The following is a 12,492-nucleotide window of genomic DNA, read 5'->3' as shown; positions in this document are numbered from 1 at the left end:
GCATTACAAAACCGTCCAGCCACCTATCCGAGTGACCGGGGACGAATGACCCAAATACACAGGCCCCAGCTGTTGGCCTGTAACGGGGTGTGGCGAGGGTTCAAGGCAATCGGGGAGAGGGGCGCGAGCTCTGGCGTTCACACGCGTGTGACTTTGGGATGGTCCCCTCACCTGTGAAAGGGAGATGCTTCTTGGGGGCGTGTCAGGGGTCCACACTGGGTTGGGCTCTGGGTGAAGGTGACGTAGGCAGCCGCCTGTACTGCAGGGCCTCGAGACCGAGAGGGGTGATGGGCTTTCCGCGGTGATCAAGAGACATGGTGCCTGTCCGGACTCATCCTAGACAAGCCCCTTCCCCTCGAGGCCTCAGTTGCCATCTGCAAAATGAGGAGGTTAGACTCGATGACCTCCAAAGATCCTCAAGTTATATGTCAGAATCCAGGCTAGGCACACTTGTTATTCCAGGAAGCAGTCACATGAGCCTTTACTATCTTAGACACACAGCCCTGGACACCTTGCGGCATTCCCAGGCTGGGGAGAGGCGTTGGGGCCCCGAAGAGGCAGGTGTGAAAGCGCTTATCCCCAGGGTCATGTCACCAACATGTCCTGGCAAGGCTAGCCTATGTGTGCCTGAGGGGTAGGTCTCAGGGAGAAAAACAGGTCCATGGGGTGCCTTCCTGAGCTAGAGGAGCCAGAGGTTGTTTGAAGTGACAATGGGCTGGGTGATCAGGAAGGTGGGGGAGGGGTGGGGCAGTGGACTCTCCCTGCCCCGATTCCCCAGCGTTGGAAGGCAGCTCCGGCTCCTAACCCAGTCCAAGTTTTCTCAGTATTTGAAACAGCTCTTTGCTTGCCCTCCAGGACCCACACTGCCCCATAATTGGCCCATTACAACATGTCTTTCTTCCTAGCAAGACCTAGGGACTCAAGGAAGCTCAGATGCAAGCAGTGGGAACAGACATCTCCCTCCAGGTTCCCCACTCTGGGACCAGATGGGAGGCTTGGTGTCCTCCCTAAACCAGCTGGCAGCCCGGCAGCTGGCCCTGGGTCTCCAGTTCTCTCTCTCCATCTCCAAAGGGCCCCAAAGAACGTAAAGTTCCCCAAATACCCTCAGCCTGCCCCTCCAGATCTCATTGCTGCTTTTAAGTTTCCCATCAGATGCCCACGTAAAGTGTTCAGGGGTCCTTGAGAGTCACGGCCCTGCCCTCAGGAAGTTTATGTTCTGGTTTCATTGGGCACTGGAGGGAAAGAGGAGAAAGAAACCCAGGAGAAATGCATGTTTAAAGCTACATAATGTGTCAGAATTGCCTTAAGAGCTATCAAATGCCACAACAGGAAGAGCAGGGTCCTCAGTTCCTAAGCACCTACTATGTGCTACGCCCTTTCCCACGTGTTTCCCTGTGTCGTCCTCAGGGACCCTGTGAGTGGAAGTGAAAGTAACAGTAGCTGCCATTTGTGGAGCATGTGCAGTGTCCAGACCCTAAGTGCTTTAGTCCTGGCAACATTAAGAGGTAAGTATTACCTCTCCATTTTACGACGAGAAAACAAGATCAGAAAGGTTCAATAACAAAACTGACATGTGGCAGTGTGTGTGGTGATGGTGAGGAGCCTGGAACCCAGGTCCAGTGAGAAGGGGCACTGGGAGAGATTCCTGAAGCCATTCCAGGTCTCGGGAGCTGCAGGAGCACTGTTAGGACACGAGGGAAACCCTGGGCACTCAGAGCACAGCAGGTGGGAAGGTGGGTGGCACCCACGGCAGGGGGAGGGCGCATGAACACCAGGCGGAGAGGGGTGTGGTGGGTTTGGCAGGCACTGAGGACATTTTGGAGGCTGTGAGCTAGAGAGTGACAAGATCAGAGCTCTACTCTGCCAGGTAGAGGGTTAACCTGGTGAAACTTGCAGGAGGATTGGAGAAGAGCTGGCCCAGGGTGGGGCTGCCCTCCTGCAAGGCTGGGAGTGGCAGTGGGTTTCCCTTGAACTCAGGAGGTGTGATGGGACTAGAGAGGAGCGTGGGGCCCATTCTGAAGTGACAGGGCAGACTGAAGGCCTTTAGAGCCAAGAGGCCTCAGACCCAGCACCTGCTGGGCTGGCCCCTGCTGCAAACATTAAAGGCCCACAGAAGGGCTCGCCCGGCATCACTCAGGGGAAAACAGCACTGGGACGGTAGCCTAGCCCTCTGTGAGAGACCAGGCTCAGGAAGGTCTTCAAGGCAGCTCCAGGGGGAGGGAGTCAGAGATGAACCCTGCTTCTTAGAGCCTGTCCACCCACGAGTGGGTGGGTGTGTGCTGCTTTGGCAGCAGTGGGAGAGAAGGATCAGCAGGACTCGTCGTTGGGCATCTGATGGGAAACTTAAAAGCAGCAATGAGATCTGGAGGGGCAGGCTGGGGTATTTGGGGAACTTCATGTTCTTTGGGGCCCTTTGGAGATGGGGAAAGAGAACTGGAGACCCAGGGACAGCTGCCGGGTGGCCCACTAATGCTGCTCCCTGACTCGTCCACTCATTCATTCCTTCAGTGAGTATCCATTGAGTGCCTACTCTGTGCCACATGCTATTCTAAGCCTTCAAAATAACATCAGTGAACAAAACAGCCAGAGATCCCTGCCCAGACAACATTAATTGCACAATGTGTCAGAAGTTGATGAGTGAAAGACAAGGTTGGGCCAGGGAAGGGGCACCAGCAATGCTGGGCGGGTGGGGCAGATGGCAAAATTCAGTGAGCCTGTTAGGGCGGGCTCACTGCGTGGGTGACGTTGGAGCCCAGGCCAGAGGAGGCCACCAGCAGGCAGGAAGAAGAGAAGGAGGTCAGAGGCTACGGGGACACCTCGAGGGCACCAGAGCCTAGGAAGGCTTTGGTTTTGACTCTAAACAGGATTGCAGGGTGTGGAGTAGGGAAGAGAGAGGGTCTGACTTACATTTCAACCGCATCGTCTGGTTGCTGTGGAGAACAGACCGGAAGATGGCAGAGAGGCAGGGAGGCCAGCTGGGGACAGGAATCCAAGTGGAGGTGACAGTGGCTTTGGGTCAGGACAGTAGCAGTGGAGGAAGTGAGGAGGGGGCGGACTCAGGATCTGTCTTGAAAGTAATAGTAACACGGGCTGGACCTCATGGAATGGTGAGGTGGAGGGAAGGAAGGGATCAAGGTGACTCCAGGGGTTGGCACCAAGTCTGGGGCTTTCACAGCTTTCTCTGGGCAATGGCGCCTGAGCCCTGGATCTCCCTGCCCTTAAAAGAAGAACCTCTCCTTCTCAACCCCCACCGCCAAGCCCCCACTTCCCAGCATTCCTGAGAATAGAAATCTGACAGTATATTTATGGCTGTTGATGTCAAGAACGGGTTACATCTGTGCCACCAGGCTCTCCTAATGCCCCCTTCCTCCTTGTTTGCAGCCCACCTTGCAGTCGGCACTTTGTCTGCAGCCACAGGTCTGCTTCCATGCTCTGCCCCACCTTCTGGTAGCATGAGTGCAGCCTAGCCTGCCTCCACGTCCCCACTGCTGCCGTCCTTTGGGCCTTACCTCAAAGGAATCCACATGAGTTTAACAGAAAAAGTCAGAAATGTGGCCCTGGAGGATGTGATCCTGAACGTGGACACTGATTAAAGAAATTTTCACATATTGAGGTATGGGGAAGTCATTCTGGCTTATACATGAGTTAATTTGAATTTTATGCTAACTAGAACAGCCTATCAAACATATATTGTACATCTGCTTTAATTATTACAAAAAAGGGTGCACTGACCAGAAGTAAAGAATCTCTACATTGCAAATAAAGACCAAATGCCTCCCTTCCTGGGACGCCAATGCCAGTGCCCCTTTGGTGATAAGACTCTCCTCCCAGGTACCAAGGCCACACTAACTCACAGTGTACATGCTGATCTGTTTTTCTTTAAACTTGAAGGAATGTATTCTTGACTTGTTTGATGTTCTTTGTTCTGACAAGATATAAAACTGTGCTGAAAACCTTGCTTCTCCAGAGCAGTTCCACAGTTATCTGAGAGGCTGTCTTCCAGGGTACAGTCTCAGTTTGGCTCAAATAAAACTTGTTTTTATCTCTATGATAGAATGTTTGTTGATTGCTTTCGTCGACAACATCAACACCTGGAAACCTCCTCTGATGACCTCCCGAACCTCCCAAATAATGTGAAAGCAAAGAGCCTCAGAAAGCGCGGGCCTGGCCGCAGATCACACAGCTGGCCGAGGCAGAGCTGAGATGGAGCCTGGTTTAGACGAGGCCAAAGCCCACGCTGTTTCCATTCCATGTACACTGGCCCCTCTGAGGCAGGGAGAAAGAGATGACAGAGTAGGAAAAATGAAAGTACCAGACACTTGTGCAACACACAACACATGAGCAAAGTCTGATTTATAAAAAGATGTAACAAACTTTCAAATGATACAAAATATCATTTTCAAAACAAAGGGTGAGTGTACTTAACCGTCCTCTGCTCAGAACAGAGCAAGAGGGTAAGTGGAATAACCATTCATGCTATAGCAGGTTTAATGGGCTGGCAGCAGCGACAGTTGGTCGAAGGAAGCAGAGAGGAAGAGAGCGGTTCGGGTCCCTGCCCCGTCAGCTTGGGTTGTTGTCCAAAGAGAAACGAGCAGTCATAGCCCGGTCACCCCGCAGCAGAGACACACCACCCTTTATACACCAAGTCCCAGCTTTCCCCTGGGAAAGAGGCAAGGAGAGGAGGAGGCAGAAAAAGAGGCTGTTTATGACAGGCGCGGGAGAGTCAGTCATAAACAACCCCGGGAGAAGACGAGCTTCCGGCCCTGGTGAGTCACTCCTCTCCTCTTCTTCCTTCTTCCCATCCCAGGCCTGGGCGCCTGGCTGCGCCTGGCTGCCTCGGGCTGGACCTGCCCCCTGATGGCCGGGCCCAACCTCCGCTGGCCTTGCAGCCGTCCTGGGGTGAGGGGGCTGCCTGCCCCTGCCCGTGTGGTGCTGTGGGGACGAATGGGAGCTTGGGCCGGGCAGGCAGGGCCTGGCCCTGAGTAGGCTCCTTCAACCCTTGCTGACTGAAGAAGCCCTGGAGGGGCCCGACCGGGGCCTGGGCCCAGCTGTGGCCCTGGTCACGCTGCAAGGCTGTTGCTGGCTGGCGGGGGGGGTCAGGCCACCGTGGGCCACCCTCCCTGCCCCTTGAGATTTCATACTCTGCAGGTCTCCAGCCCACCAGGCCACTTAAGTTGACTGATTCTGTGTCCTGGTGCCCGAGGCCTTGGCACCGGGCCTTCACCCAGGGTTAAACATTAGTAGCAGATTATCAGTCCCGGGGCTGTAGGGGGGGGGGTGGAATTACACTTTCACCAGCGTCTCCTCTGCTGGAGCCACCAGCGCCCGCCTCTGCCAGACAATGCCTGTGGAGGAGTTTGTGGCCGGCTGGATCTCCGGTGAGACATTTTTCTTCCTTCTGTCACATCAACCCCAATTAGGGATCACTTCCTGGAGAAGGTGGGTGACAAAGGAGAAGCTGAAGCTAAAGTCCCGGTGGCCCTGGACCTCCCAGAGCCTCCTGGGAGTTGCCTGTGGGGAGGAAAGGAAGGTGCGGGTGGGTGGGTGCTACTGCCCAGAGTGGAGCCAAGGTGAGCACCCACCCAGGCCCACCTGCAGCGCCTGCACCGCCAGCGCCACTCTCTGCAGCTCGGACAGGAAGTTCACCTTTGACCTCACCTGCTGTCCTGCCTTCCCCTTTGGGACTGTGCCCTAGCTGGCAATGGGCTGCATGCCCTGAGGCGGTTGTGCTGTGGACCCAGCTCAACTTCTGGGTGACATTTCTCTTTGGGGAAAGAGACACTCCCAACCTGCTTCCCAGGGCTGTGACCTCACCCAAAGCTTCAGGACCAGCATCTGCTGTGTAGGGCAAGACCAGGAGGTGGGCCCTCCTCCCCTGGGGCCAGTGAGACTCCCCTGAGGGCCCCCAGCTCTGCACGGCCGGCTGCGGGGCAGAGCACGAGGAGGGCAGCGCCTGGATGGAAGCCCTGCGCAGCAGCTGTGAGCTGAAGGTAGGAAGGAGAAGAGCAGGCCAGGAGCAGGAGCACTAGGGCCACACGGTTAGATAAGTCAGCAAGATGCTCAGGTATCAGGTCCCGGCGCGGACACGGTGCTTCTGTGGTTGGCTCCTCCTCTCTGCATGTGCGTCCTCCAGGGAGGGCCAGGGCTCTCTCCACTGACTCCTTGTTCCCACACCTCCTTAGCCTGGCCTGGAGGAGCCTGCAAGGGGATCAGCTGGCATTTCTTTGGAGCCTGGCAGGAAGGCCCCCCTTCCTCCTACCTGAATCCCGCTCCCCTCTGGGCAGATTTGCTTCCTTAGACTGGCCTGAGGAGCCTCACTCATGGTACCTTTTTGTCACCACAGGAGCTCTGGGCTTGGTCCTGGGACACCCCTTTGACACTGTAAAGGTGAGTCTAGGGGAGGCACCCAAGGAATGAAACGCGTTGCCTGAACCAGACATCAGAGTGCCCTGAGGGCAGGGCCTGGCTGACAGAGGCTCTTCCCATGTCTATTTCTTGGCTGGCATCCCACTCAGGGGGGCAGAGGGATGAGCTGGCTGGATGCCTAGCCTACCACCCTGCTCTGTCCTCCCTGTCCAGGTGCGGCTGCAGACCCAGACCACATACCAGGGCATCATTGATTGTATGGTCAAGACTTACCGCCATGAGTCGGTAGGTGGCCTGCTTCTTCAGGGTTTTGGCGTGGGAGGCCTCTGGGCAGTTGGTGCCAGCTTTCTTCTTCCACGGCAAGGCTCTGCCCTGGAAGAGAGAAAGGAGACCCAAGTCTGAGCCACTGGGGGGCTGAGTGGTAGCTTAGTGCCCCAAAGGTGGAGTTGAGGCCGTCCCCAGCCTTAGCCTGCCTCCACCTCCCTGCAGCCAGAGTGATTTCCAGCCAGCAGAGGCCCTGCCAGGCCTGGAAAGGGCAAAGGTGAGGCCCCTAAATCCCCCATCCCCTTGCCTAGCATCCCCTTGTCTCTCTGCAGCTCCTGGGCTTCTTCAAGGGAATGAGCTTCCCCATCGTGAGCATAGCTGTGGTCAACTCCATCCTGTTCGGGGTCTACAGCAATGCCCTGCTGGTCCTGACAGCAACCTCCCACCAGGAGCGGAGGGCCCAGCCACCCAGTTACACACACGTCTTCATAGCAGGCTGCACTGGGGGGTTCCTGCAGGTGAGGGGGTGTCGTGGGGGCACGAGCACACAGGGGCAAGTGTGCAGCGTGCACACACACACACACACACAGGCGCAGTGATGGTCAGTTCACTCCTTTCCCTCCCAGCCCCCTGTGGCAACCCACAGATGCAGACCCCAGGCCCTGCTAAGGGGAACACGGGGAGCTGTGGGGAAATGGCCTGCTCCCTGTGACCTGGCCTGGCTGAATCTGGATGGGACAGTCATGGAGAACAGAGTGGGCAAAAGGTAGGGAGACCTGGGATGGGGGGGAGACAGTGCCAAGGGGACACCATGGAGAAGCTGTCGGTGCCCCAGTCTGGGGCGACAGGGCTTGCCCACCTTTGGAGGGGTCTGCCAGCCTCCAGCTGTGGGAAGACCTCTCTCCAAGATGACCTTTCACCCTGGAGAACAGACAGTCCCCACAGTCCAGCCCCTCCCGTCCTGCCATGTTCCTGTCCCCTCCCCCAGCCCTGCCCCGCTCAGCCCCTCTGCCTGGTGGCTGCGATCTATAAGCGTCACCCAGAGGGCCAGGGGCCCATCCACAGATACTGCTGGTAGAGGTCCAGGGTGTTAATCATTAAGTGACTCTAATCATTGGGTTTTGGTCTTTGTTCTCAGCACTTAAGTACCAGGCTTTCGAGGAGGGAGTGGAGGAAAGAGGGGCCTCCGGGCAGCAGGACCAGCTTCGGCTAAGTGGGAGGCCTGAGCATAGAGGCAGAGGGCGTGCACCCGGTTCCTCCCCACACCCTAGCCAGGGCCTTAGGTCACCGTCTACTCGACACCTGCCCGGATGCTCCTAACACTTCCCAGGGCTGAGAGCGAGGACACGGGACAGGGTCAGGGGTTAACTGAGTGAATTAATGATTCATGAGACCCGAAGTCCTAGCTTTTTTCCTACCCCTTGTGCGGGGTTCATGCTTGCATGTTTCCCAAGCCCTGAGACATGCACCCCCAAAAAACAAAGAAGAGGATGAGCCCCCAGGCCAAGTGGCCTGATTTAGGCTCAGCCAGGCCCAGCTCCTCAGCCTCTCCCCTCCAGCTCTTCGGAAAGCAGAACAGATGACAGAACTGGGATTACTCACTAATGGGGATGGGGTCCAGGGACCAACTGGAGCCCAGGTTTGCCATCACGCCCGTGGCTCTGGTTAACCGGGTCTTGGAGTAGAAAATGTATTTGAGTGTGGAGATGAGGAGGAAGAAGTGGGGAGTGACCCTGGTTAGCGCTGGGCAGGGAATGGCAACCTCAAATGTGCACAAAAGTTACTTTTGACTAGGCTAAGGCTGCCACTGTCAAACTAAGCAGCAATGTCTGAGGTCTCCACTGCCCTGTGGGCACAGGATGGGGAGGGGAGGGGCCCTAGCCCACCCCTGCCTGCCCCTGCCTTTGGCCCAGCCACTTCCACACCCCCAGGAGCCCAGGGCTTAGGACCCCACCCCCTGGATAAGCCCTCAGCTCAGCATTGCTCTGGAGGGTGACATTAGGGTGAAATCTCACAGGGAGGGACCCCAGCCCCCTGGCCTTCCTGCAAGGGAGGAAGTAAGCAAACTGTCACCCTCTAAATATCATTGCCAGAGCCAGCCGCAAGACTTTTCTGCCATCAGCCATCTCCAGGGCTGAGGAATTGAGCTTGTGTACCTCCCATGAAAGAACGAAACAAACAAAAAACATAAGCCTGTAAATGATACGCCAACCTCAGTTTGGACCTCAATTCTCACCTGAACTTTCATAGCTGATCTTGACCTAGCTACATCCCTGACCCACACTCTAGCCCCTCCCCTCAACCTCCCTCCACATCTCCCAGCACCAATATGACCCCAAATCCCTGTCCCCCTGGCCTCAGCCAAGTGATAAGAGTTCGAGGACCCGCAGATCCCACGCTGTCACCCACCTTCTGTTGGGACAATAGTACTCGGGGTTTGCAAGGTGCACTTCCCTACCCAGGGGCCTCTGAGAGGTGTCCTGCAGGAGGTGAGGGAGGGAGAATCTATAAAGTTGAGTCCCCAGCACAATCGAGGTGACCTCCTTAACCCTGGGGAGGGTCAGTTCTCTGCTGTTTTGTGGGCACAGACTGAATCCTTTCTTCAAGGCAACGTGTCCATGTGAGTACCCTTAAGTTCAGCTGAAGGGTGGGGCGGTGCCGCTGGCTGTCAGGGGCCTGATGCTAAGGGAGGGGCCCCGGCCCATTCCCACTGCGAGTGCAGGAGACTGAGAGCTGGCAGTGCGAGCCAGCAAGGTCCTGAAGGAAGACGCTGCCCTCCCTGCCCCTGACCTCCTCCTGTCAAAATGAGAGGAAGGGACTGTTCCTGCCGAAGCCCCACCTGAGTCCTTCCTGCTTCCTTCCCTACAGGCCTACTGCTTGGCCCCTTTTGACCTCATCAAAGTCCGGCTACAAAACCAGACAGAACCAAGGGCTCAGCCAGGGAGCCCCCCACCCCGGTACCAGGGCCCCGTGCACTGTGCAGCCTCCATCTTCCAGGCTGAGGGTCCCCGGGGACTGTTCCGGGGAGCCTGGGCCCTGACACTGAGGGACACCCCCACCCTGGGAATCTATTTTGTCACCTACGAATGGCTCTGTCGCCAATCCACACCAGATGGCCAGAACCCCAGTAAGTGAAGTGGCGTGAGAGGGTAGAGGACCGAGAGGAGTCGGGGAGGGGAGCTGGCCTGTGTTCGGAGGGAGGGGAGGGAGACTATGGATGGGGAAGGTTGCTTTGTTCCTCAGTGTGACTCCCGCCCTGGGCTTCCTCTACCCCAGGCTCAGCCACAGTGCTGGTGGCTGGGGGTTTTGCTGGCATCACCTCCTGGGTCACAGCCACCCCCTTAGATGTGATCAAGTCCCGGATGCAGATGGCCGGGCTGGAGCAGAGGGCGTACCGGGGGCTGCTGGACTGCGTGGTAAGCAGCGTCCGGCAGGAAGGACTGGGGGTCTTCTTCCGAGGGCTCACCATCAACAGTGCCCGTGCCTTTCCGGTCAACGCTGTCACCTTCCTCAGCTACGAGTACCTCCTCCACTCCTGGGGATGAGCCTGGGCAGGCCAGCTGGCAGCCCCCCAGCGAGACCACCGCCCAACTAACTGCCCAGACTGGAAGCCAAGTTGAAAGCACCAGCTTGTGATGCTGATTCAAGAAGCTGTACTTTCTTTACCAAGGCCCCTCCAACTCACAGACAGGGCTGGGGAGACAGCGTGGGGAGCAGTAGGCCAGGGGTCCTGGACTCTGCCCAGAATCTAAGGCTGGCCTTGGCCTCCCAGTTACACACACCTTGATTCTTTTGCTTCCTGAGTCTGTGAAGTAAACTTACAGCCAGTGGTGCTGGTGACATTCCATCCCCACCCCTGTGACTCCACCCCTGTAAGAGCTCTCAGCGCCTCCACTTGGCTGCCTGAGCTAACCACCTCCCTGGATTCCAGTGATGACATCCTCACCTGCGCCCCACCTCACCTCCTTTCAAGCTTCTCCCCTCAGGACTTGAGAGTAGCCCTTAGTCTCCTCTCATCCAGAATCTTCTTCAGTAGCTCCCATCACTTTCAGGAAAAAGTCCAAACTCCCCTCCTCCCAGGCCCTCCTTACCCACCAGCTTTCCTCTTCCTGGGTCCCTAGCGGCAGCCCAGTCCTGCTTGAGGTCCACAGTGGGCAGGGCCTGCAGGGTGACTCCATCACCCGGCAGGCTGAGCCCGCTCCGACCCAGGCTGAGTGCTGTCTCCTGAAGTCCTCCCTCTGCTGCCTCCGCCTGCCTGGAACTGACTTTGGGGTTTGCAGACCTCTCTGCTCTCCCGTGTGCCTTGATCATAGCCTTCGCCTGGGCTTAATCGTGGTTGTGTGTTTGCTTCTCAGCTCCCCAGTTAGACTGGGCACTCCTTGAGGTCAGGGGTCATGTCGTACTTCTGACTGTTTCCCAGCACTGAGCCTGATGCTTGAAGCAACTCAACAAGTGCCCGTCAAGTGAAGCGCACTCCAGACCTCTGCCCCCGACTCCGACCTCCACACCTGCTTCCTTGGTCCTGACCGCCACCCCTCCCTGAGCTGTCTGCTGCCCTGGCCCCTCCCGGGTGGTCTCCAGTGGAGCAGTGTCTGCCTCACCCACTCCCATCTCTGGTACTGGTTTTCTTTACCCATCTCAGTCACTAAGTGGGAATTGAAACCTGGCTGAAAGGGTTCACTTAATTGGTAATAAAGTGAGCAGATTTGTATCCACTAATGTCCTGATTTGGTCTGAGATCAACCCGGGTCCCCTCATGGTGACCTGATCCCTGGAATTCCTGCCACTTTCTGGGGCTCCCTACAGAAACAAGCACAGTATTATCACAGTTTACAGAGGAGGTGGCCTTGGCTCAGGGACAGTATGTAACCCGTCCCAGGTCACACGGCTGGTATCCCACAGCTTGTCTGGGCACATCCGAGCCTCCGCCTCCAGAGCCAGTTACTCTGCCACTCCTGCTGTACCTGGGGCTTGTGACAGTCTCCCATGAGTCACCTAAGTGCACACTCACCTCAGCTCGACCTATGGTACCAGATTCCCCCTGTGCTCCTTGGAGCTCTTGTTTACTGGGTGGTGTGCCACAGATGGCAGGTGGTACCCTAAATCCTTCTCCCCTCCTCCATCGTCATAGCGTGGCTGCAGGGCACCTTGGTCACTGAGCAAGGCTATGTTCCCCTCGATGGGGACTTGCGCTTGGGTTCTTGCTAGAGAAATGTGAGCAGAAGTGATGTGTGCAAATTGTCCATCACTTGCTTAAAAGAAGATTCCTCACTGTTGGCTGAAAATGGTGGCCCTGGGGGTCATCGCTGAGGATACAGGAGGCGTCTGGAACCTAGGGACTCTGGGAGCACAGCCCACCTGCCCACCTGCTGGACATTCTGACATCTCTTTAGCTTTCACCCAAAATAACATTGTAGGTAAGGGTCTGCATGTTTCGAGGTCAGGGGCGACCCCAGCGTGGTCCGTGGAGCAGCAGGAGCATTAGTACTTCCTGGAGGGGGTCAAAAATGCAGGATCCCAGGCCTCCCCCTAGACTGACAGAATCAAAATCCCTGAGGGTGGGGCCCAGGAATCTGTGTCGTACAAAGCTCTCCCTGTGACATTTATACACACTAAAGTTTAAGAACTGTGTTCTGGATGCTTCTAATAGCAGAAATGCACTGCCTGTTCAAGCTCAGAAAGTTGTGAATCTGGTGGCAGTGACTTGAACTTCTAGTTCTGTGGCCTCCACTCCTGCAGATTCAGGAAGCCTGTGTTCCTGGTGTGGAAAAGCAGAGTCTGTCTGAGACAGTCATTGCCATTTCTGTGCCCCAGTTTCTGCTGAGATCCCTTCCTACTGGTCAGTCTGGGAGCCCCAGTGGC

At 56.6% G+C, this 12,492-nt stretch overlaps 1 protein-coding gene and 1 long non-coding RNA gene across 5 annotated transcripts; both read left to right on the top strand.

The window, feature by feature from the left end:
• The first annotated feature begins 8 nt into the window (after nt 1–8).
• LOC140698823 (uncharacterized) lies at nt 9–4,042 on the top strand. Its single transcript, XR_012076799.1, has 3 exons — nt 9–87; nt 1,408–1,505; nt 3,382–4,042. It is a non-coding gene; the product is annotated as an uncharacterized lncRNA (long non-coding RNA).
• Nucleotides 4,043–4,353: 311 nt separating this feature from the next.
• Nucleotides 4,354–11,345, top strand: SLC25A45 (solute carrier family 25 member 45). 4 transcript variants are annotated; one of them, XM_072970282.1, is made up of 7 exons: nt 4,354–4,766; nt 6,344–6,387; nt 6,580–6,651; nt 6,963–7,148; nt 9,499–9,757; nt 9,907–10,046; nt 11,051–11,345. In XM_072970282.1, exons 1-7 carry the CDS (start codon nt 4,706–4,708, stop codon nt 11,054–11,056), a joined length of 768 nt encoding a protein of 255 aa, XP_072826383.1. In that variant the 5' UTR covers nt 4,354–4,705; the 3' UTR covers nt 11,057–11,345. The 4 variants fall into 4 exon arrangements, with proteins under 4 accessions (XP_072826383.1, XP_015105410.1, XP_015105407.1 ...); XM_015249924.3 differs by having other exon boundaries at nt 10,986–11,345; XM_015249921.3 differs by having other exon boundaries at nt 4,361–4,766; nt 9,907–11,345.
• Nucleotides 11,346–12,492: the final 1,147 nt, after the last annotated feature.

Source organism: Vicugna pacos, chromosome 10, assembly GCF_048564905.1.
Source record: "Vicugna pacos chromosome 10, VicPac4, whole genome shotgun sequence".
NCBI classification, from domain to species: Eukaryota; Metazoa; Chordata; class Mammalia; order Artiodactyla; family Camelidae; genus Vicugna; species Vicugna pacos.
This window is presented reverse-complemented; position numbering and strand designations above follow the sequence as displayed.